We start from the raw sequence: 25,011 nt of genomic DNA, 5'->3' as shown, positions 1-25,011 counted from the left end.
AAACATTTCTCTGAGCTAGCTTTTGAGGGCATTAAATGCTTCCAGACATCTGGTTCCTATGAGCATTTCACATTTTAAGTATTTCACATTAAACCTCTCCAAAGCACCAGTCAGAAATCTTAATCTAATCAAGCAGAAAATTTGCTAAATTGGTGAAATTTCCCTTTAAAGGTAGGCCCACACAGGCTATTCACTGATAATAATGATAGTGACCAAGCAATAGAGCTGGACCTTGTATGAAAAAATACATTTATTTAGTACAGAGAAATTGAAATAACGGTTTGATGTTTCTCCACCAGTTATACATTCCACACCAAATACAATATATACATATGATAAGGAAAATAAAGCTTTTCTGAACAGCTACAACCTCAAACTCTAATACAAAGTCAGCATAAATAATTCCAGACAGATCACAGTCACAGTTAAACTAAACACTGAATCCTTATGATACGGACTGACAGAAGAGTCTCTTATTAATGCTATACAAACAACTGTAAAAGATACTTGTGTAAGACAATGCAGCATGAACAGTTATTCAAATGTTTCAGTATTGTGTTTTGCATCAGGAACAGTTTCTACTAGCTGTGCTGGCAGTGATTGCTCTTAAGGCTAAAGGACCGTGGCCTCATGGAAAGCTTCTATCCACCTGTGATATAAATGAAAGAAAACGTCACAAACTCTGAGCTGCATATTAAAGTTCTTAAAGCTCTGAAGTGGTAAATACTGTAATTTAAACTTTAAATTTTTAAAAGAACTACATCATGAAGCTGTCTGTAGGCATACCTGTGGTAGATATGAGTGTCATCTGTCTTAAATATATAGAAGAGTTTCTGTTTGTGGCAAAGCCTGAACTGCTGAGAGGATTCAGACTCTTCTACTAAGAGAGCGAAGCCAAGCAGAGGCAGACTTTCCAGGGCTACAATGTCCTAGATGTGGAGAAACAAAGATATGATGGACATTCTACAACACTTCCCACTAAATAAATAATCAGTAACTACTATTGGTCCAGTAGTCATGAATTCTTGAAGAGGACCCAGAAGATGCTAGGGTAGGGCAGAATCCAGCAGTGCAGAAACAGTACAGGATTACTTTAGTGAATTTTATTTTTCTCTCTTCCTTCTGAATCTGTTGTATACAGTTGATTACCATGAACAATAATTTCAACATGTTGACATGTGCTTATTAGGAAGACAGACAGCTATTGACTTGAAACTTATAATCACAGCCAATTGGCAATTATTTAGCATCTCCCATTTGGCTTATGTTTTTATTTGAAATCAAAAGGTCCTCCGTGTTGTGACTGACGACAGAGACAGCAGATTAGTATATTTGTGCATACTCAGTGTCTAGTAGCTTTAGTTTTTGACAGTGACCATTATATTTCACCTACCTCACTGGCAGCGTAAGTGTAGAGCACTTTGTTCTTAATGACAAACCAGAACTTCTTCCACTGTTTCTTATTGGCCTTCATCCTCTCTAGATAGCCACTCATGGACGAATCATCTGTGTTTGCTGACACCTTCAATAACATAGCCAGTGTGTGAGTTAATCAATAATTTAATTAAACAACCAATTAATCCCATGACTCCCAGTTTTAGCCCTGTGAGATGGATGCACTGCATCACCTGTTTTACCAAACTGTATCTAACTCATGAGGGGCCTGAGAACAAGCTGATTAATTAAAATAGCTGCACCAGAGAAGTGAAAATACAATTTTATCATAATCATTAATATTACAAAGGGCAACTAAAATGAATTAATTTAAAATAACAGATGTGGATTCCCAGCTTTCATACCTCTTTCAGGGCCGCTGGGATCTTCTTCTGCTTTCTTAAGTGAAAGCCACCAGGTTTAGAATTTGGAGAGATGACGCCATTACCTGCTGTGAATATATTAGAGCACATCATCAGTGAAAGGAATTATGAACCCAGTTATTAAAGTAATACTCAATAATAATTTTTCAGCCTAATCTCTATCTGCCTCATCTGTAGTGTACACACTTAAAAATGATGGTTCTTCAAAGGTTCTTTGGTAAAGAAAATGCTTCCATATAGAGCCATGAACACTCAAAGGACCCTTTGCTTGTGAGAGAAATTAAGCTTCTATCTGCTGATCTAAGGTGGTCAACTCCCTGCATTGTTGGTTTGGCCCTTTGATTGCTGACCATAAGGTCACACAATAACCCTCCAGGGTGGCAACCATCAAGGAGTGTTGATGTTCGCCATCCTTGCAGGGAGTCGGCACCTCTGTCCTTTTGATAGGGTAATCATCATCCCCCTGCTTAACCCCCTCTTCTTATCACCCTCATCCCCCTCGCATACCCTTGCTTAACCCCCCCTTCTTATCACCCTCATCCCCCTCGCTTACCCCCCCCCCCTAAAACTCCTTTTCCACACCTTTATCCTCCTCCCACAACTTCCAGTGTTTATAAGGTTCTCCTAAAATATCCCTAATCAGACTGGCTGTGATAGACTGGCTGCGATCCACTAAGCTGTGCCCACATTTCCTGTGTGTCAATAAAATCAAGTCTACGCTGAAGGTCTCCTGACTTCTGATTCCTGAAAGCTGAATTTCTAACAACTTGGTGCCGAGACCCGGGTAGCATACTGAAACCTGCTTGGTGAGTAAACGCCATTTCGAACCAAAGAGAAATTCTGGTTTTATAACACGGAGAAGTCAGTAAAGTTTATTTGTTGTCACTGGTAAAGAAACCTAGTGTTTTTTTGTGGCTGTTATACCCTTTGTTTCAAGGGAAGTATACTTGTTTGTTTGTTTGTTTTAGTTGATTGTCTCGTCACTAGTCACCTCACCATGATTTCCAAAGGCCAAAATGCTCAGAAAAATGTTAAAGATTCCTGGAAACCTCTTAACTATAAAAAGAGCACACTAGAGCAAATAGTCACAGTCAAATGTCCTCATTCTGTGTCAGCCTTACTCAACAATGGCCGCGTGTTGTCAGTGACAGCTTCTAGATGGGGCAACTGGCTTGCTGTTTTGACAGCTCCTAATGTGGTGATTCAGAACGCACCAATGAACAACCCTTCCTCCTTTATGATATCATTCACTGATGCTTATGAGGAAGGGGGTGATCATGATTGCATTGAATTATCCAGTTCTCATCCTGTTGTTAAAGATGTCCCTCTTGATAATCCAGATTTGATTCTTTTTACTGATGGTTCCTCAACTTACACTGATGGTCAGCGTAGATCTGGATGGGCGGTGACTGACAGTCTTCAAACTTTGGCCAGTGGTAGTCTTCCTCCTTCCTACTCAGCCCAGCAGGCTGAGTTGGTGGCCCTAACTGAAGCATGTAAACTTGCATCAGGTAAATGTGCCACAATTTTTACTGATTCAAGATATACCTTCGGTGTTGTGCATGACTTTGCACATCTGTGGAGTCATAGAGGTTTTTTCACAGCTGCTGGCACTCCAGTTAAAAATGCTGACTTAGTACATGGTCTTTTGGAAGCTGTCAAGTTACCCGCAGATCTAGCCGTCGTGAAAGTCAAAGCGCACACAGGTGGTAATTCTTTTGAAGCACAAGGCAATAGAATTGCAGATGAATCGGCTAAAAGAGCATTTTTTTTACCACCAGCTAGTATTGCATCCCTCACTAATACAGAGTGTAATACTAATGACATTTCTTCTATTCACAAGCTACAGTCCGATTCCCCAAACTGGGAACTCTGGACATGGCTGGACTCAGGTGCAAAAATTGCTCCAGATGGTGTCTGGACCAAAGGGGGAAAATTAGTTGCACCTGAGTCACTACTCCCTTATTTAGCTACACAGATACATTCTTTAGGTCACATTGGAGTGGAAAAGATGGTAAATCAGTTTTCACATTCCTGGTGGAATCCTAAGTTCAGGGAACAGGCTAAAGCAGTTGTTCAAAATTGTGTTGCTTGTAACCAAGTCAATGTTGTTCCTCAGATGCGCAGTCTGGCTATTAAGACAGTAGCGCCTCCAGGTCCATTTCGCCATTTACAGGTAGATTACATCACACTGCCTAAATGCGAGGGAAAACAAGATGTTTTGGTCATAGTGGATAAATTTTCTCGCTGGATTGAATGTCCAACTTCCAAGGGCACTGCTGCACACACTGCTAAAATGTTAGTGCAGGATTTTATTCCTAGGTCAGATGCACTTCTTAATTATTGCCAAACACTAACACAAGCAGTACAGGCAGCTCAGAGTCAGGTCAATAGCGCTTGGAGCAAACCAGCTGAAGGTGGCCATACAATAATTCCAGGTCAATGGGTCATGGTGAGGAAACATGACAAACAATCTCTAGAACCCAGATGGGATGGCCCATATCAGGTTCTTTTGATTACTAACTCAGCAGTGAAATGTGAAGGAAAGAAAACATGGATTCATGTTTCTCATTGTAAGGTTGTGCCTGCTCCTCAAAAATGAGTTTAAGGGCCAGTAAAAGAGGAGGTGGGTGATGTACAGAGCCTCAAGGAAGAACTATGATTTCTATTATCATGGGGGTTACCCTTGAGGTGAAGACTCCACAACACTGTATCACCATAACAGCCTTTTCTGAGGGACAGATAGTGGGGAGCTGCATGACAATCACTGAATGAAAATCTTCAAATTTTGCTGATGAACAGTTCACTGCGTATGTTCCTTTTGTGTATTCTATAGAACCACACAGCGGAGACGGTGTCCCCATCCACTCAGAACACTGCATGGACTTCTAGATGCCTTGTTGACTCTTCAAGAAACGTGCATCTCAAGAAAATCTGCGCAGCTGATTGGAGACGAGGACGAGACCTTGAGGACGACCTACCAAGCAACAGACGCTGTCAAGTTCACCAGGACAACATGAATACATCACAAATCCAAACACTGTGCATGATCATGACCATGATCTATGGTTCAAGTGCATGGGATTGCACACGCATGCCCACAGAAGACCTGACGTTCCATCATGCAGAAGCAAATCATCCAAGCTCCCTGACCTGCATCCGTTTTTCTTGTTTGTTTTTGTTTTTGACTTCTTATTGTACATATATTCCATACTTGTAGTCATAACATAATTTTGTGATTCTCCATTAAGGAGAATCAAAGGGGGAATTGAGAGAAATTAAGCTTCTATCTGCTGATCTAAGGTGGTCAACTCCCTGCATTGTTGGTTTGGCCCTTTGATTGCTGACCATAAGGTCACACAATAACCCTCCAGCGTGGCAACCATCAAGGAGTGTTGATGTTCGCCATCCTTGCAGGGAGTCAGCACCTCTGTCCTTTTGATAGGGTAATCATCATCCCCCTGCTTAACCCCCTCTTCTTATCACCCTCATCCCCCTCGCATACCCTTGCTTAAGCCCCCCTTCTCATCACCCTCATCCCCCTCGCTTACGCCCCCCCCCCTACAACTCCTTTTCCGCACCTTTATCCTCCTCCCACAACTTCCAGTGTTTATAAGGTTCTCCTAAAATATCCCTAATCAGACTGGCTGTGATAGACTGGCTGCGATCCACTAAGCTGTGCCCACATTTCCTGTGTGTCAATAAAATCAAGTCTACGCTGAAGGTCTCCTGACTTCTGATTCCTGAAAGCTGAATTTCTAACACTTGATTAAAGGGTTCTTTGCATCAAAATGGTTCTTCAGACCGATAGAGAACATGCTGTAAATGTTTCTATATAAAACCTTTTCAAAATGGTTCTATATAGCACCGAAAGGGGGTTGTTCAATTATTACAAGCTTGATATCACCACAATAGAAGAACCCTTTTGGTGCTACATAGAACCCTTTTCAAAAAGAACCATCTACAGCACATTCTCAGTCAAGCTGAAGAACCCTTTCATGGTGCAAAGAAGCCTGTAATCATGCAAAAGGTTCTTTGAGTGTTCATGGTTCCACATAGAATCATTTTCTTTACTAAAGAACTATCCTTTTAAAGTGTGCATGGTGAATTATCATGCAAATACATATACAGCATTTTGGAATCAAACTCTTCATTTGTAACACATTACCACAAATTCTTCCCTCTGGAAAACTAGTCCCATCTTTGAAAACTAATGAATTACACAGACTTATAGTTTGAATTTCAAACCCAGTGGTGTCCAAAAGACCACATTAAAAATCCTTTTCCTGGTTTAAGTGATTATTTTTACATAAACAAAGAAATAAACACCAGATGTAGAATTTTGAGAAAAATTCAAAACGAAGAAAAGTTACAACAAGGAAAAAAAGAAAGAAGAAATTCAAGATTCGTAACTATGTCTAAGTCACTATTCAAATTTAAGAAAATCTGTGGCTACATTAAGGCCTAATAGGTCAGTTTTTTGTTTATCTCGTTCAGATGACTAACAACAAACTCTGATCTACTGATCAGAGGCTTTTAAAAAAGTTTTGGGGTACATGATATCATTAAAGCAAAAGGAGGACATAACCAAGACTAAGAAATTATGAAATAGTTCAGATTCTACTTTTCATTCAAATAGTGGGCTGATGATAAAATTTGTAATTAATGTTATTGTTTTTAATTAAAAAACAAAGATGTAGATTTTTACATATATTATACAATGTTTATGGACAGAATTCAGCTGTTCAGTAGTTTCTATTATATGTAAGTTTTCATTCTATTTTTTTTTTGGTACTTTTCTATTGTACAGAGGAAAGTGTCACGACTGATAATCTGTTGCATGCTACAGACACAGCAGACAGAAGTTAGGTTGGAAAAAAGTGGAGTATTCCTTTAAGCAGGTCTTTGCTTATTATCATTCCACTAAGTGGAACTATTAACAATGTCAGACCTGAGCTGTTGTGCTGCAGAATCTCAAAGCACTGATCGCACACTCGCGCGGGTCGATTCTTCAGATACTCCAGAGGGTACTTGTGTGTTGAGCAGGCCTGACAGACCACCTAGTACACAGACACAGATATGCAAGACGTCCACCTTTAGTTCTATCCAAAAAGAAAAAAAAGATCAGCAGACCCAAATCCTGTGAACTGTTTCGAACCACTGTACCTTCCCGCAAGCTCTGCAATGATGTCTCCTCCAGGTCAGAGAAAACTCACAGGTGCAGATCAGACACATTGTGGCTCGCAGGTCTGGGATCCATATAGGAGCCTTGGAGCCCAGCTGAGCTGCAGTGTCCAAACCCTCTTTGTCCCCCTGCATGAAGAAATATCAGAGATCCCATGATTTAAGTTCCCTAATACCCCTGAAAAATCTTTGTATATTCAGCATCTACCAGTATAGAAACTGATATGCTATTATCCTCTTTTTGTGATCTGTTTGGTTAAAAATAAAATGATAAAGCTCACTGCGAGTAGCTAAAATGGAACGGAGTAAAAGTTTATTATTATTATTTTTTTACAAATATGCTTGAGTAAAAGTCAAATATAATTTGTAAACACCCAAATCCATCAAATGCCTCTTACTCAAGTACATGAAACTGAGTAAATATTACTAGCTACCACTCGCGTCTGTCTTTTAGTCATTATCAAAGAAATTCCCTGATGCTGCAAGACAATATCAATACACATTGTGCCTTATCATTGATGTGGCTGACCTATTGACCGATCATATCTTGAAGCTTAATTATTAGACAAACAGCAAAATCAAGCCTAATTCATGCCATTCCTGATCAGCTAGTAAATCAGTAATATAAGCCATGTTTGTTCTCTTGAAAAATGGGCAGTTATGATGAGTCAGAAAAGTACCTCTTCTTGAATTTTGGTTGAGCTGAAAGAGATAATTTTCTTGGTGTAATTGTCAATAGCAGCGGAGATTGCCTCCAGCCATGCGTCTCGAACAGCAGGGGAGCTGTGATGGAAGAAAGAGGGTCAGTAGTGGACTGACTGGATTGTGCTACATAAAGACAGTGCTGGCTGAATGAGTAATAAATGCCAGTGCTAATGTGGTCCTTATGACAAAGTTATTCTTCACTGTAAATCAGCAGTGAGCTGTTGGACTAATCCAACTTATTGATTTTGTTCGTCACTATGGATAGTGTGTCAAATTCTCACCTGGCAGAGAGAATAAAAGAGCGTTCAACACTTTCAATGTTCAGCTCGTTCTGATAACCTTCTTGACTGGGTTTACTGACCTATAATTAAAAAATAAAAACAAAGTCAAACTAGTTGAACATCACAATTCTGTTATATGGATAAAGAACATTTCCCCCCTATTTACAAACAATTTATAAAAAATTCTTATTGATTGTTAGCCTGATATTTTATCAAATAATGCAGATTTTTCTAAATCTCTGTAAAATGAAATGGTTAAGAATTAAACAAAGTCATTCAGAGCAGTTTGATGTGAAAATGTTCTGCTGTGTTCTGTTGTGTGACCATTTTCCGACTTCTCTTTATCCCTTAGAACTCAACAGGCTCAATGTTACTGTGCCTTTAAGACTGATCACTGTAAATGACTACTCTGATTGGCTGCCCTGTAGTTTGCCTTATTCAGAAAGCAATTAAGGCTGTAACATACAATAAATATATAAAATTATTGTTTTTTTTATGACATCACAAAAACAATGAATTCAAACCTGTATTGAGAGAGGAGTGAAACATTTTATCAGTGTTCACATACTATGGACTCTTTAATGTCTCTAAAAGCTCCCTAGAGTTATTACATGAAATGGTTATGAACGTGCTGCCTGATGTCTAAGCCATTGATTTATAAAAGTGTTAAAAGATATGTTTTCACTCTATAGTGCATTAAAAAAAATATGTTCATGGCAGAGAGGTGCACACAGGGAGTACATTTTACATTTCTGGCATTTGGCTGACACTCTTATCCAGAGCAACTTACAATTTGATCATTTTACATAGGTAGGCCAAGGCAGTGTTAGGAGTCTTGCCCAAGGACTCTTATTGGTATAGTGTAGGGTGTTTTTGCCTAGGTGGGGATTGAACCCAAGTCTGCAGTGTAGAAGGCAGAGGTGTTAACCACTACACTATCCAACCACTGGATAGTAGAAGTAGTAAGAAAAAAAAACTTCTTAAGGAACCTTTTTTCCCCTCTATTACCTTCTATTTTACCATTTTCAATATTACATCTAAGAAACTCAGAACCTGTATAGGTTCACTGGTCATTTCGGATAGTAAAGACAAATATGGTGTTGTAGACATTGCTTCCTCTGTTGTGAAGAAATCAGCCTGTAAATTTCTCAACACTGAACCATTTCACATCAGACCACTCTGCCTAACTGTTTACATCACAATGACTGAATTACACAGAAAAACCAGTGGAATTCCCTTTTAAACCACAGCAGAACTCAGCAGTAGGGGGCGCTCCAGTTCCAAACTATAGCTCACCTTCATTCCAGCCAATGACAGCGTGTTGTTTAGTTTGAACTGGCCTGACTGGAGTGGTGTGGTGTACAACAGCAGGTCATTAAACTGCCCAAAACAAACAATAAAAATGTTAAAACAAGCCCAGTAATTTACGAAGTTCATTATTCTGAGGAATGTGACTTAAAAAGAGAACTTTTTTTTTAAGAAGAAATCCCAACTCTAACCTAACCTCAGATTTAAACAGAACCAGGGTGGATCACTAATTATTCCACTTAACCTAAACAGCACAAACACAAAGAAATATTCAGTATATCACGGGCTACTGACTGGGTCCGGGTACTGACTATGCTGTTAGAAATAAAGGTTCTGTGCAGGTACATTTTCATTCATCAAGGTACAAACAATGTAAATGTACCCGAAAAGGTACAACAGTGATTTTAAGATCCAATTTTGTAAAAGTTTTTCCCAGGTGAAAAGTACATATTTGTACCTTTTCATAACCTGATGTTTTAAACAAAACAATAAAATAAAAAAGCCTGGAGACGAGATGGGGTGTGTGGAGTCAGTACAACAAATATCATTTCAGTGAATTATGGTACAATTATGTTCCCTGACTAAAGGTACTGAGATGTACCCTTGAGGGCCACCACTCAGTGACAAGAAGGGACCTGCCGCAGTGACCGTTTCATACTTTTATTTCTGAGAATGTAATAAAGATGAACTGAAACAAAAATATATAAATAACTGTACAAAATATATTCACTGCATCAAAAGTAAATATCAAATAAAAAGCTACATTAAAACTCAAAGCTATTACAACCTTCAACAGGTCATATTCCACTTTAAAGTGATTTGTTAAACTAATTTATTAATAAAAGATATACTGGAGTTATATTTTATTGTCACTTACTAAGAAGAACATTCGAGGCTGCATGTCTTTCCTAGAGAGTTTCATCAAGGTCCCTTCTTTCAAAAAGACCTGAAAGAAAAAAAAGAGCATTGTTTCTTTTTTTTTATTGTGTATATTATTTGCTAGTGTGTTTGTTTAAAGCTCTAATGGCAAACTAGGCAGACCTTATTACAGCAGCCATTTGCTGTACTGTTTTTTTTTCCCCCATTTTGACACATGTATCCAGTACACACATAGTACACACTCTGTACACGCTTTCAGGAAATTCTTGTGTAGATAAGGAAAAAGTAAAGCCAGAGGAGTTCTCCCCAACGGCAGAACTTTCACTTTATGAGGGACACAAAGTGAACTGGAGCATCAGGATGGTTTTAAAGGTATTTTAGATGGTATTTACCCTCCCAGGCTGTACAATCTCATGATGTCCTGCCAAACTGCACTGCACTTGCATCAACTTCTGGAAGTTATCCTGTTAGACACAATAAGAGCATATTTATCCTCATCCTCACACCTGATCAGGACAAGAGTACAGAAATACAGGACAAATACATTCCTCTAACTAATAACTTTCTTACCCCATGTCTCATGGTTTCATTGGCATGACTTGCCACATCCTTTACTAACTTCAGGGCAGCTGTAAAAAAAGAGGCAATTTGTTATTATTTGTTTACATGACAGTAGTCCAATCACTCTCACAAGCTTGGTGGTCTGAGCTCATGTTTCGATCACTTATGCATGTGTTGATTCCAATATTTATAAGTCCTGCTAAATGATCTGATCACAAAGCAATGTGGAGGCTTTTGTTCTCACCTTGTGTGTCTTTGTAATCTGGAGAGTTTTCATTAAGATTCTTCAAATAATCTGCAAAGAAAAATGATTTTTATTGTAGCAGCCACCTGCTCAATTCTTTCTTTTGCATATGAATTTTGCATATGAACAAGGTTTACAAGTCAGCTGTAATAATTTTCAAACCTCAAAAAGTTGTTACAGACTGATAAACAGCATTTCTGAATGAATCTCTTCTATTCTTGTTCTTTTTTTGCAATAACTGCTCAAACAAAGTAAAAGATTTAAATATTATAAATTATTCATCAAACTATATTTTTAGATGTTTAAGATCTTTATGAAGACAAAGTGAACAAATTGATCAATTGTATCATTTTTTGTTACATTATCCTTCTTAGATTCATCTTATTTTTAAAATGTGGATAAAATCTATGATGAATTAAGGATATTAGTTTTAGAACCTCATTCTTGATGTTATTTAAGAGTTCTTTATGGCTCTGTTATTCATTCTGGACATATTTAACATTTCTGACTAAATATTTACACAGCAGCACTGCTGTGTCTGATCCACCTGTACCAGCACAACACACGTCAGTGCCACTGCAGTGGTGAGAATGATCAAAAACCCAAATAATATCTGCTCTGTGGTGGTCGTATGGGGTCCTGAACATTAAAGAACAGTGTAAAAAGGGGCTAATGTAGTATGCAGAGAAACAGACAGACTACAGTCTGTAGTTGTAGAACTACAAAATGCACCTAGATGGTAAGTGGAGATAATAAAATAAAGAAAAAAATGTTCAAGTTGACTCAAGGACACCACAGTTCACTCAACTGGTATGAATTACTAGACAGTTGCATCAATGAGACTATACCACTAGACTATACCAATGCATTTTTTACAGTGTATTAAATATTTATGGACACAAAATTTGAGTTGTTTTCCTCAGTGATGTAACAGACTGAGTCAACAACAAAACAGGAGGTTGTGAGTTTGAGCCCTAGTAATGCCACAGCCATCCATAAGTGTGTACCCAGGAGGAAAAAATGTCTAGTAGGATTGTGTGATGGAAAGAGTCCTGGCTGGGGAAACAGAGTATAAAAACGCATCTGAATTTGTGAGCTGTGTGCTATACTGTAAGTTTGCTCTATGCAGATGCAGAAGGAACTAATGAATAAGCAACATGCTTTCCACTAATCAGATTTCTTTCAGTTCTTCAAAATTGATTCTGTAGGCTGTGTGGGAGTCTGTGATGGTAATACATGCATGGGTTTGGATTTATTTTTAGCATAGATTTAAAAGGAAGTCTTTGTTTTTGCTTCAGTATGAATATTTAGAACGTGGGTCACTCACATGTCACAGCTGGTCAGGCACTATGCAGCTATTTTTAATGCAGCTACTAAATGCCTATGAAATCCTGTAGCTGGGTCATTTGTGGTGGCAAATGAGGTACAAATGCTGATATGCAATTCAAACATAAAATGTAGTTTGTTATACTAAACATCAGCTGTAAGACCCCCCCCCCCCCCAACAAAAATATTTAGAACTTTTCCAAAATCTGGTCTACTGCCACTTTCAAGTCCTTCTCAAAGTATGTGGTAAATTACAAATATTACATTCATGTTGTTATTTTATTTCCATTTAAAATGACAGTGTTTCATGAGCAACACCACTGACGCTGTCAGTAGTTTAGCAAAATTCATCAGAAATATTTGAAATTTTTGACATGTTAGAAAGTTCTTAATCTTTCTTTATTTTGGATATTCAAACAAGTAGTAATTCAAAACTTTGTTATTATAGTTATTTATTTACTTTTTGAATTATATGCTATGTTTATGTACTTGGGATAAGATTTATTATCCAAATAAAATGTTATGTGATTACAATAAAACTCTTAATGCACATACAATATAAACTGAACAAGCATCAAAATTGTTATTTCCACATAAAAATAAATGTGAAGTCACTACTATTACCAACCTTTATTCATGCACAATATGACCAATAATGACTAAAACAAAAATTCAAAAAGAAGAATTTTTACATACAAGTTTTGTTGGTTAATTTTGAAGTATAATAAAGAATACATCAATTTTGTGAGGTTAATTCCTATTTTGGGGTCATTTTCATAGCAGGGGAACACCATTTGCAATGGCAATGGTCAAATGACCGACTATGAAATACTTCAGGACTCTTACTGACCTGTGAGAAGCAGCTGGTATTGGGGAAGCCTCTGAACAGGCTTCAGCATATAATGTTTCACTGCCAGGCTGGCACAGCAAGGACTGCTCTATAATAGAAATAGAGAGAGCGAGAGCAAGAGAAATAGAGAGAGAGAAATAGAGAGAGAAAGAGGGCGAGAGAGAGAGCGAGAGGAAGAGCGAGAGAGCGAGAGAGAAATAGAGAAATAGAGAGAGAGAGAAATAGAGAGAGAGAAATAGAGAAATAGAGAGAGAGCGAAAGAGAGTGAGAGAGAAATAGAGAAATAGAGAGAGAGAGAGAGAGAGAGAGAGAGAGAGAGAGAGACAGAGAGAGAGCAGGAGAGAAATAGAGAAATAGAGAGAGAGAGAGAGAGAGAAAGAAATAGAGAGAAATAGAGAGAGAGAGAAATAGAGTGAGAGAGCACGAGAGTGAGATAGAGAGATAGAGAGAGAGAGAGAGAGAGAGAGAAAGAAATAGAGAGAAATAGAGAGAGAGAGCATGAGAGTGAGATAGAGAGATAGAGAGAGAGAGAGAGAGAGAGAGAGAGAGAGAGAGAGAGAGAAAGAAATAGAGAGAAATAGAGAGAGAGAAATAGAGAGTGAGAAAGCGCGAGAGTGAGATAGAGAGAGAGAGAGAGAGAGAGAGAGTGAGAGAGGGAGAGAGAGCGAGAGAGAGATACACTATGTAAGAAATAGTTCCATTCAGTATGACAAAACCAACACGCTCAGCAAACACCATATCAAAGGAAAGCATATACCCATGCACACAACATCACATGGAAGTTGAAGAACAGGTTTAGTCGGTCCAGCTACCTCAAATTCCCGAACTACTTTCGAAAACGTTGGGTTCTTTTTGCATTGCTCCTCCAGTAGAGTCACATTCTTGTCAAACTCACAGATGTAAGCGGAGTACATTTTTAGATACGGCCCCTTCTTTAAAAAGATATCAGCTACAGTTGAGTGTTCGTTCCTGATTCAACAAAGAAACAAGATGTCAGATGCAGTATCAGCCTCTTCTGTTGTCATTTTGTAAGACTATAATGACAGTTAGTTCTGCAGGCAGCCATAAAACAATGAAAACTACTACATTAAGGGGCAAAAGAAAATCATAATGTAAATATGTCTAATTTAATCTGACTGCTGACTGCTAGTGGGTCTGATAAGAATAAGGAGGCCTGTCTCGAAGATTTACTTGCAATGTGGCTGATGTCCTACTGTGATACAGGGATAAAATCAAAGTTCTTGACACTTAGTCACTCATCTAATGTGTTGTGTTCTTCTTGTATCTATTGGCAAAGGCAATGGGGAACAAGCTTCCCAGGTTGCTGGTGTCTAATGTAATCACAGTGCATTTTTCTTACCAGTTTGCCACGCGGATCTCCAGCTCGCTCAGTAGGTTACAGTTCAGCTCATACAGCTGTGGTAGCATAAACAGGATCTGCTGTAGTATGCGCTCCTCAATCACAGCTTTCCCAGCCTGACTGGAGGCCTTTGCCACCGCATCCCGAAAAGTCTGGAGAGCAGTGGAAAGTACCAAACAAATGTACTTCATTATTTAAAGGGGAACTTCACAATCTTTTTTAAACGTCTGCGTAATCTATTCATTGAAATGTAAATAAAGGAATTCTGAGCAGTCTGATGAGTAATGGCGCATTGTAGAGAAACTTACCAGCTCAGATTTGTTTTGTGGTGGTGACCAGTGGTCAACGCTAATACAGCTGTCCAAAATATAAATATAATAGAATAGAACTCAGGACCTTTCAGCCAACTGTGTTTGCACACAGAGGAATTAGACCTCTGCATTTAACCCATCCATGCAGTGAAACATCCACATACATTCACTAGTGAACATACACACACTAGGGGCAGTAAGCACACTTGCCCGGAGCGGTGAGCTTCCCTATCTACGGTGCTTGGGCAGCAGCTGGGGGTTAGGTGCCGTGGTCAAAGACACTTCAGTCACATACTGTCAGCTGAGCGGCCATCTAGACCGGCGGCCTTCAAGGCACAAGGCTGGTTCCATAACCTCCAGCCCACGATTGCCCAGTGAACCTAAAGGAGTTATTATTACATTTTATATGTAATATTGATGATTTTGAAATAGTGGTAAATCCAAAAAAAAAAAAAAAAAAAAGGTTTTTGGCATTTTCGGTCATTGACTGCCTGCTGACAACTTTGTGGAACAAAACTAACCAGGAGCAGTGGTGCCAATGCCCCCTAACTTAGCCTGCCAGCCATTAATTATCCAATAGAAGAAGACTCCAGCTCCAGCTTCTCATGCTGTCATGGTGTCATGTTTTGACAACTGTGTCCCCCTCACTTTTGAAATGGCTGCCTCACTTCTGGTGCTATTTACCAAATGTTGCAGGAGAAAGAGAGTACAGTCTGCCTAGTCTTATCTGGGGATCATTTGCCTTACGACACCCTGGATGGGTTTAACAACAAATTAGACCAAAATCATAGCATAAAACTACTGTCAAAAATTTCTCTGGCATCAGGCAACACATTTGTTACCATTTCAGTTAATAAATTTGTGGGGGAGCTTTTAAAGGCTCCCTCTTCAGATGTCTGGTTACTGTCACCACCACTGTAAACAATTCTGAGTGGGCAAGTTTCCCTAGAATGGAGCAGTTCACATCAAACGACTCTGAAAGACTTTGCTTACATCTTAATTATTTAATTATGCAATTTATTCCAAACAATTGTGGAACTGAAGAGGTTATGGCAAGTTGTATTTCATTTGCTATTAGTTCATACATTTCAACAGTTACTCTACAGTATAAAATAACATCTGAAAACAAAAACAGAAAAATAACATCAAACTTATTACTTACTAATATAGTCTGTCCCAATTCAGAGCTAAATCTAAAATAACCATCAAAATGATTTGTTATGGAGACATGGATATGGAAATAAAAAGCAATCTGATGGTAAAACATGTATGATAGCATCTCTTTTTGCATTTTAATAAACACCATGATTAAAAAGTGAATAACAGGAAGCAATATTGTTCTTGCACTACTGCTTGTGGAATAGTTCATACTTGTATTAGTCTACATAATTATATACAGTAATGAGTAAAATGTCTTGAAATGCTTGAAGTTTAGGAGTGCAGCTTATCGCTTTAAAGTTTGTTTGTGAGTAATGACTCATAAAAGTCAGACCTTTATCTTTTTAATTAATTTTTAATTTCACGATCTGAGCTAAAGTGGATTTAAACGTATCTACATTTTCCCCCTAATGTTTTTACATCGATGTTGTTTTATGTACCAAAAATAGTCATCAGTCAGTGTCACATGACCATTGCTAACCTCTCAATATCTACTAGAATTGCACAGGCTGCTTTTGCTACTGCGATTTTAAGACTAATCTATGTAAATGACCTCTGTTATGATTGTCTGCCCTGTATTATGCCTTATTCAACAATCCATGCCAAAACTCTCCTTATAACATCAAACTGGATGAGTGGAGCTAAACTTTTGTAGACCGAATAGGCCAATATGTGTAAATGCATTGACATTTTTGAGACATCACAAAAACATTGAAGTCAAGACAAGTTTAGTACAGACTGGGGAGTGAACGATATGTTTTAAAGCTATAATATGGTTTACATACTACAGGAAATGCGTATTTCAAAAAAGTGTGCATGATATAGACTCTTTAATACTTTCTTTTAAGCAGGAATTTTAAAAATTAGATTAACATTAGAATATCTACTTTTTTGGTTTTAGCCATTAGAAAACTTGAGTTTTAATGTCATTATCTTGAATCTGTATAATACCAGACACAGATTCAAGTCTGAATGGGAATTGAATTTGAAGATAAGAGATCAAAATAAAATATGATCTGAATTTAAACAGTCTTAAAAAATTCATTTCTAACTTTTCTTTTTCTCTTCAGTGCCAGTTTTATGTGAAGTGGCTGTAACAGCAATGTTTTTTTTAAAACATCAGATGTCAGTGTAAAACATAGCACGACTGTATTTTGTACAGGCTCTCTAATGGTCTGTTAACCACAGCAATGCAGATGTGCCTAATATGTTTGTGCCACTATTTCAGTGTGCCACTATGAAAGTGGTATCACCCAAATAAGATCTGATCAGTGGGTAAAGGTGGAAGGTGATAAACTGCAACAGGTGGATCACAGTCAGCAATAAGTGTGCCTGTATTGTAGGTGTTTCTGATAAAATGGCCAGTGAGTCTAACTACAAGGTAGGGGGCAGGGAAGGGGGAGTGTGGAAGACATTTGGTGTTTGAATGCTTTTGTCTGCAAGTCAGAATCTAAATATGATCTAATGCAAAAACCGAAAGTGAATTTCAGACATTCAGTTGTACATCAATCGTAAAACTCTTACACAGCTTTCAGTTTCAGTTTGTATAGTATGACAGACTCAAAATAATAACCTTCAAATTCAGATTTTTGCATTTCAGTTCAATTTTCTAATGGCATGAATCTGACTCCAGACTGTTTTTTTCACTTCTGTTTACACTGTACTTTTTAGTAATTAGCAATTTCGGCCTCTGTTGCAGAAATACATGACTGAGGCTTTAATAGCAAGAAACATTTCACACATTACATTGCAGCTGGGAGTGTAATAATAAGCTGCTGGAAAAACATTTGCTATTAAGGAAGACTTTTTTTTCTAACAGTAAGTTATTGTGTGGTTTAACGTGGCACAGTGAGAAGATTAGGGGTCCTGTGACCACTCTGTTCTCATGTTTCACATCACCTGTGACATCAGCCAGACCTTTACATAACCATGAGAGGGTTTAAAACATCACAGAAAAAAGAAAAACAAAGAAGGAGAAATAAAATGTTCAACACACACTTACAATATGGAGAAGCTTCAGCACGTCCACGAACCTGAAAACAGAACAAATAAGTTTAAGTTTAGTTTTGATCAGATACAAGATCATTTTAATTAATATAAATATTCAAGGACCAACACCAATTACAGGTAAAGATTCAAATAACAGATAAGATCAGTTGCTGCAATTAAATATGGTCAAAAAATAAACAGACTTCACTTCTTAGTTAAAGCTAGTTAAAGTACGTTTTTTGAGAAAATTGAAGGAACTAACATTACTGAGTCAAGAAAAATAACAACAAAAAATATACGTCTATGTATTAACATCACACAAACAGCCTCAAAAAGAAGGCCTGGGTCTGTGTTTAGATATCAAACAAAACCTTACATTATACTGATGACGATATGATGACAATTACAGTTTCCTTCAGAGAGGTCTCCAAATCCCCAAAGAATACACAGTGTAGTTTTAAATAATGCATTCATTTCTTTTAAGTGAATCTTATTTTAATTTACCCAGGTTTTCTCCCAAATTAGCCACTAATGCAATGTCATTTGACAGCTCAACACACTTGGAGGAGAACACACACACACACCCACACACGCACACACGAACATCTACTAAGCCGCTTCTCCTTCTGGGTCGCGAGGGGTGCAGGAGCCTATCCCAGCTGTCATCAGGCGGAAGGCAGGACACACCCTGGACAGGTCGCCAGTCCATCACAGGGCAGACAGACAGACTCACACCTAGGGGCAATGTACCATGTCCAATTGGCCTGACTGCATGTCTTTGGACTGTGGGAGGAAACCGGAGCACCCGGAGTAAACCGGAGTACCCGGAGGAAACTGAAGCACCCTGAGGAAACCCACACAGACATGGAGAGAACATGCAAACTCCTCAAAGAAAGTTGCCCAGCCGGGGAATCAAACCCTGTGAGGTGACAGCGCTACCCACCGTGCTGCCAGAGGAGAACATTAACGGCATAACATTTTGCTACAACAGCTAACACACCCCTGTGTTGGCTAGCTTTGCACTGTGGGATGGTGGGAGAGGGAGTCCAGTTATGCTCTCTTGGGTTCTAGACATGAATGGCTGTAGCATCACCAGGGATCAAACTTGTGATCTCCCTTTGACAGAGCCAATGCTTAAACCAGAGTTTTATCACCAGGGATTAAACTTGTGATCTCCCTTTGACAGAGCCAGTGCTTAAACCAGAGGTGCACAACTCACAATTAGTCTGCTCAAACACACCTCATTACACACATCTGTTAATTGCCAGGTTTAGTGGGTGTGTTTGAGTAGGGAAACCACCAAACTGTAGTGGGCCCTCCAGGACCACCCCTGGCTTAGACGGCTGCAGTACTCGGGAACATCAACTTGTATCATCAGTTATTGGCCAGCTGATGGGCTGTACTGCTTTGTTTCCATATACTCATGTAGAAACTCACACTTTTTCAGAACTCATGATCTCCTTAGCTATGTGAGCCAGTTTGGTCCTCTTGGCATCATCCTGAAACAGAAATTCAAAACAGTGTCTCAAAATCTACAAACCTGTACAAACTTGCCATGTAAGGATATTTATAACTAGGAGAACTTATAAGCATCACAATACAGGCTAAGTGCAGATAAGGCACTCTACCATACCTGACTCCGGCCCTTCTCGGAGTATGAACTGATATCTTCTTCTTCAGAGCCACTATCAATTTCTTCCTCTGAATGAGAGTCATCTGAGCTTACCATCCTTTCAAACACATTCCTTACAGGAAAACAGATAGAAAAGGAAGAAAAGAGTTGGAACTGCTGTGAGGATAATAAATGCAAAAGGTAAAATGTACTTGAATTGAATCAAAACAGGAATTTAAGAGAATAAATACATTCTCAGCTTAAAATACAAAAACATGTAATGAAATGTAGTGTGTAATTAAAGGGTCCAATGTAAATGCAAAGCGGAAATACAAAACCTGCCATCAGAAACATACTAATTCTAATTACACGTTTTCACAGACTGTAATTACGCACTGTTCATACAGTCTGGTATGAGACCTAGTATGAAAGGTATTTATTCAGCTGTTCAGCAGATACCAGCATTAACTAATAATCAATATTAAGCAATATATCAAAACTAAAGCACTTATTTGAGAAAGTATTAAAATGACAATGAGAGGAAGAGAAAAATCTCGAGAGTAAGATTGAGGTCAAATGTGAATCTATCCTCAGATATTGGTTCATCACCTGTCAGTTGGGTGTGACAAACGAACATAGCTGACATATTTCTGCCTTTGTGAGGTGACAACATATTTCTCTTGCATGTGTTTGAAAAGTATGTGCTTAGACCTGAACTTGAAGACAGCCCTGATCACATAGTTTTCATATGTACGTACACCTTACTGACAGTTACCGGGGTGGAACATATAATTTTATGTGCTTATTGCGTTGTTTTGAGAGATATGCATTATTCTACTGAATATTTGTACCTTTAATTTCAATATTTGTACCTTTGAAAAAAAAATTTTCTTAAAGAGGGGAAAAAAAACTTTTCACTTTTCATGTAGGCCTCAAAGTTACTTGTTTAAAATTATTTAAGGCCAGAAGAGATTTTTTCTGTTTTTCTCTTGCCAATAAGCCAAGTTCCCATGCATTTGAGTTGTTTTTTTTTTTAAAGACTTTCAACCAAATTCATATGTACAAAAGACAAACTGTCTACAACTATGCCACTTTAACTTTATTAACAACTACTGTCCATTAGTTGCCGCATCACACAATCAAAAAAAGTAAAAACATTTTATCTGTTAAAATGGTTTCTTTTCACTTTTACATATTTGCTAAGATTGGAGATGCTTTCTACTTTCACTCAAGTATATCTCTGGCTCCATATAAACAGAACCCATAATTTAATTGAAAGTCATCATGAATCAGATATCTTAACACATATTCCTTTTGTAATGTGAAATATTTTCAAGAGAAACAAGACTGCAGGGAGGGTTTCTGAACTAGCTGAGCAGTTCTCTCAATGGTTTGTGGGGAGGGGAAAATAATAAAAATAATATTTTTGGTTGACGTTATTTTGGGCTGCCTGCTGGTGCACAGCAACGTAATCAAAACTCAGAGGATGTTTCACAGGTATGGAAAAGTCATCACATTTTGATGAAAAATGATGCATGGTGAAAACTAGACTTTCACCATTTAAATGATTAATTGATGAATTGATTGAATCGACGTGCTTAATATGAGCAGGAGCATGAACTAACCAGGTTAGAAAAACTCCATTTTAGTTTTAGGCTTAGTTTCTCTGTACTTCAATCACTGAGGTATTCCACGTCAATGTGCATATACCGTTCTACAGGAAATAACGCACATTTAATTCTGGATTATCTCTCCAATAAACAGAGAAAAAATACTTTTTGAATTCTTACGTGTCTCTAAAATGCAACGAGATGAAATGTGACCATGTTAAATAATTCTGAAAGAGAAATCTCGTGAAACTGAAGGTGGAGCCTGTGGCCTAATGCTTGAAATGAAAACATCAGCATCAAACATCACAAAAAGTAACAGAATACATATTTTTAAAATTCTTACCTTTTATCAGTATCAGTGCATTCTCCAGGAACGTTTAATATTTCATACAGGCTGTCGTCATTACTGGATAACTGTCTTCGCTGGATTTTCCTTTGTTGTTGGGTCTGTATCCCTGGACTAGTAGGAGGAAAAGTGTCCACATAACCCGGAATATCCTCATATAGATGATCATATTCTGTTTCTCCCACAAAGTCTTCTTCATCCACACTCTGTTCTTTGGGAAATGAATGGCATGAGCTACTGAACTTTGGCTTGGAGACTGGCTCTTTGCTATGGACTATGAGTAGGTGCATTTTATACTCTGGTATTTGAATGTGAGTTCCATTCTGGGTTCTGTTAGCCCGCCAATCCTCCTCCACTGACTGCTCATCCTTGACTGAGGTACAATTAAGAGCCTGCATTCCCTTGGCTTTTTTCATCTGAAGGTCAACATCCATTATTTTCTGGTGGGATGTATTCTTCTGAAGCATGTCTCCTGGGGAGAAAGACTTGGCTTTGGGCTTCAGATTCATGCCAGATCTTTTAGCTGGTGTGTTTTCTGGCGTGCTGTTGCTAGGTTCCTGCTTTCCAGAGTTGGGCACCATTTTCTGACTTGCTTTACCTCCCAGTTTTCTTTCAGCAGGGATAGGGAGACCACATTCCATGTGTTTGTTATTGCTCTGAAGGATTTCTTTTTCAGGCTTGGTTTCCTCGTTTTTTTGTGGGGATTGGAAGACTTCCGTTGCTATGATTGTTTTAGTTTTTGGTTGTTTGGGCAGATTCCTTGATGTGGGATGCTGGTTTTTGTGCATTGCAGCATCCTCGGAGAGTCTGTCATGGTGCACATCCTGGTCCTGTGTTTGATCTGAAAAAGGGGACCTCCAGCGTGGATAAGCCACATTGTCACATTGGGTTTCAGCAACTCCTCTAGTGGATTTCTTCTCATTTGTAGGAGATTTTAAGGGAGTAATTGGTGGTCTTCCTTTTTGTGGCAGGGCTGGTATACTCTGCTTCATGTTTACGGCATTAAGCCTCGCCTTAGCAGAGCCCAGTGAATCCTCTGAGGTCACGTCACTAATGTTTTTGGGTTTCCTTGGTGTAGGCAGTGGTGGTATTGGCTTTGTAACAGGGGCCACGACAGAGGGGAAATTGTCATTTTGTTTACCAGAAATCTGTCCATGCTGTATGCTGTTCGTTAAAACTTGCTCTGAAATTTTCAGTGATGAGCCAATGACAGTTGCTGGAGGTACATGAGCACCATCAACACTGCTTTGAGGTTTTTCAGTTGCGTGTCTCTCAGAACCTACCGATCCATTAGCTACAGTGAGATTCTGAATAGGGCTCTGGCCATGGATTACTCTTGTTTGCCTTGGCTGATCACTGGAAGAGCCTTGTACAAAGTCCTTAACAGATGGGGTCACTGCCTGACCTCGGTTAGCCTCTGTTACATGAGGTTTGGTTAGAGCCCTTGGTGTGGGAGTCTTGCTTCCCCCCTCAGGTTTATTATTCACACAGGGTTCAACACATTTTCCATTCTGGACAGGTCTTCTGTTGTTTTCTTTAGGTGAGCATTCATCACACTTCCCTTTGGCACAAACACAAATTGGAATGACGTAATCCCATTCTGGCTTTTTAAGCTCCGAAAAAGGTCCATTTCTGGAATTCAGTAAACCCACATGCCTAGTGATATCAGACTTTTCTTGATACTTAGTGTTAGCCACGAGGGGCTTAGGCTCTAATGGAGATGCAGAGGTTTTAGAAAGACACGGTTTAGGTGCAACAGCAGGTTTCACAGCGCTTTTTAGTGGCTGGGAAATTTCCAGGTTAGGTGTGTGTTTTGAAGCTGGATGTAGAATTGGTTTTGGTGGTGGAAAAACCTTTGGCTTAGGGGCCACAGGTGGCTTCTCCACACCTGCTGCAAGCCCTAAGGACACAGACAAACATACAGAGAATCTGCATCTGGCAATTACGGAGTGAGGAGCTGAGGAAACAGTGGACTTTACACAACACTTTTCGATGAGTAACAGGAATAGCATGACGCAAATTGAAAGCAGTTCCTTTTTCAGCTCATCTTGCCGACTATCAGGAAATATTTTAGTAATACAGAAGTTAGGAGCTGACATAAAGCAAAAATTCATGACAATAAGTTTGGTGGCTGAAATAAGACCAGTTTTCCAGACCCAGATTAAGCCTAAACGTAGACAAAAATGTAGTTTCCAATAGTGATTCACCACTGGCACTGCAATTTAGTCTAAGACTAGGCCTAATCCAGGCAGCTTTCTGTGTCCAGTAGGATAATTTATACTTTCTTCCAAGTTATTCAAGAAGCAGCACATTTATAGACATGATAGACATACATACATATACATACATACATACATACATACATACATACATTATATATATATATATATATATATACACACACACACACACACACACATACATACATACATACATACATACATACATATACACACAGACACACATATACATATATAGACACACATATATATCAGTAACAATATATTTTCATAAAACGTAAGTTATATATAAAGAAGCTAATAAGACTGAATAATTTGGACAGATTACACATTAAAATCACAACAAGATGCTCTGAACACACAGGCTAGATGGCCTTACTATCTGAAGAACACTTTCCACAGCAAGACTTCTTTTTTATTATTTATTTTTAATGGTTATATGAAGTTTTTAAAGTCGTTCTTCCAGTCTGGATGAACTGATGCTTCTATAAAGTAACACAAAGCTGCTAAATGGACGATTAAATCGCCCACAAATTCTACTGAAGACTTCTCTTTAATCTCTGAAAGACAGACGAAGACCAGACATTGTTTAAAAGAGGTTAAACTACTTGTGATTGGAGTAGAGGTATTAATGGAAGGCTATTCACTCACCTGTCCTCTCCATAGCACCGGCAGCTCCTCTTCCTCTACCCTTCCATCATCACATCGTGTTTGTTTCTTCCACCAACGTAAAATCCCATTAAATCAGAGAAACGATTTACTCACAATAATTCAACTCTCGCCAGACGTATTATGAGGAAAAACTATTTCACGCTCGCAGAGTTCGCAGTTATTATTAGGGTTTGGGCAGGCGGGGAGAGCTCCAGACCACAATAATCCCTTTGAAATTTGCCCATACGTCTCACGCGCTCACTGGGGCTTATTTATTTTTTTTACCCTGACAAGACAGGCCCCGCCTCCTGCGCCATGATTGGCTAGTCTCACATGACGTACGCGTATTGGGGTAAAAAAATACGTTGCCTAGCAACGAGAGGCGCGCTCAGTTCCTGTGTAATCTTTCTGAATGCGTTAGTTGTGTTTTTTGTGTTTATATAAAAGTGGAGGTAAATCTAGTGCAGAGTGCCAACGTCTTTGAAAGGCTTTCACTGACCTTTCCAAACATCCGTTATTTAGTTAGACCTCAGGCAAACTTGTTCCACGGCAGAAGTTCATTAATAATATTCTAATGGC

General features: G+C 38.6%; 1 protein-coding gene across 2 annotated transcripts; it reads right to left on the bottom strand.

Moving 5' to 3' along the window:
- Positions 1 to 226: 226 nt before the first annotated feature.
- On the bottom strand, positions 227 to 24,657 carry LOC108418685 (FYVE, RhoGEF and PH domain-containing protein 6-like). Of its 2 annotated transcripts, none has more exons than XM_037540563.1 (21): positions 24,433 to 24,657; positions 21,539 to 23,441; positions 19,607 to 19,718; positions 19,411 to 19,472; positions 17,987 to 18,017; positions 14,516 to 14,667; positions 13,968 to 14,124; positions 13,156 to 13,243; positions 10,980 to 11,030; positions 10,745 to 10,803; positions 10,567 to 10,638; positions 10,173 to 10,241; positions 9,284 to 9,367; positions 7,988 to 8,067; positions 7,682 to 7,784; positions 6,984 to 7,130; positions 6,769 to 6,877; positions 1,800 to 1,885; positions 1,394 to 1,522; positions 787 to 929; positions 227 to 649 (listed from the first exon to the last, which is right to left on the bottom strand). In XM_037540563.1, the coding sequence occupies exons 1-21, from the start codon at positions 24,443 to 24,445 to the stop codon at positions 613 to 615; spliced, it is 3,687 nt and encodes a 1,228-aa protein (XP_037396460.1). In that variant the 5' UTR covers positions 24,446 to 24,657; the 3' UTR covers positions 227 to 612. The 2 variants fall into 2 exon arrangements, with proteins under 2 accessions (XP_037396460.1, XP_037396461.1); XM_037540564.1 differs by having other exon boundaries at positions 1,800 to 1,882.
- Between the last annotated feature and the right edge of the window lie 354 nt (positions 24,658 to 25,011).

Source organism: Pygocentrus nattereri, chromosome 8, assembly GCF_015220715.1.
Source record: "Pygocentrus nattereri isolate fPygNat1 chromosome 8, fPygNat1.pri, whole genome shotgun sequence".
Lineage (NCBI taxonomy): Eukaryota > Metazoa > Chordata > Actinopteri > Characiformes > Serrasalmidae > Pygocentrus > Pygocentrus nattereri.
Note: the sequence above shows the minus strand (reverse complement) of the source record. Positions and strands in the feature narration are given on the sequence as shown.

What these genes read in the sequence shown, in the direction of transcription:
- LOC108418685 (XM_037540563.1), bottom strand. An exon ending in ATGAAACCATGAGACATGGG is followed by an intron (nt 10,639 to 10,744) that starts GTAAGAAAGTTA and finishes TGTGTCTAACAG; the next exon opens with GATAACTTCCAGAAGTTGAT. An exon ending in AGCCTCGAATGTTCTTCTTA is followed by an intron (nt 9,368 to 10,172) that starts GTAAGTGACAAT and finishes TGTTTTGGGCAG; the next exon opens with TTTAATGACCTGCTGTTGTA.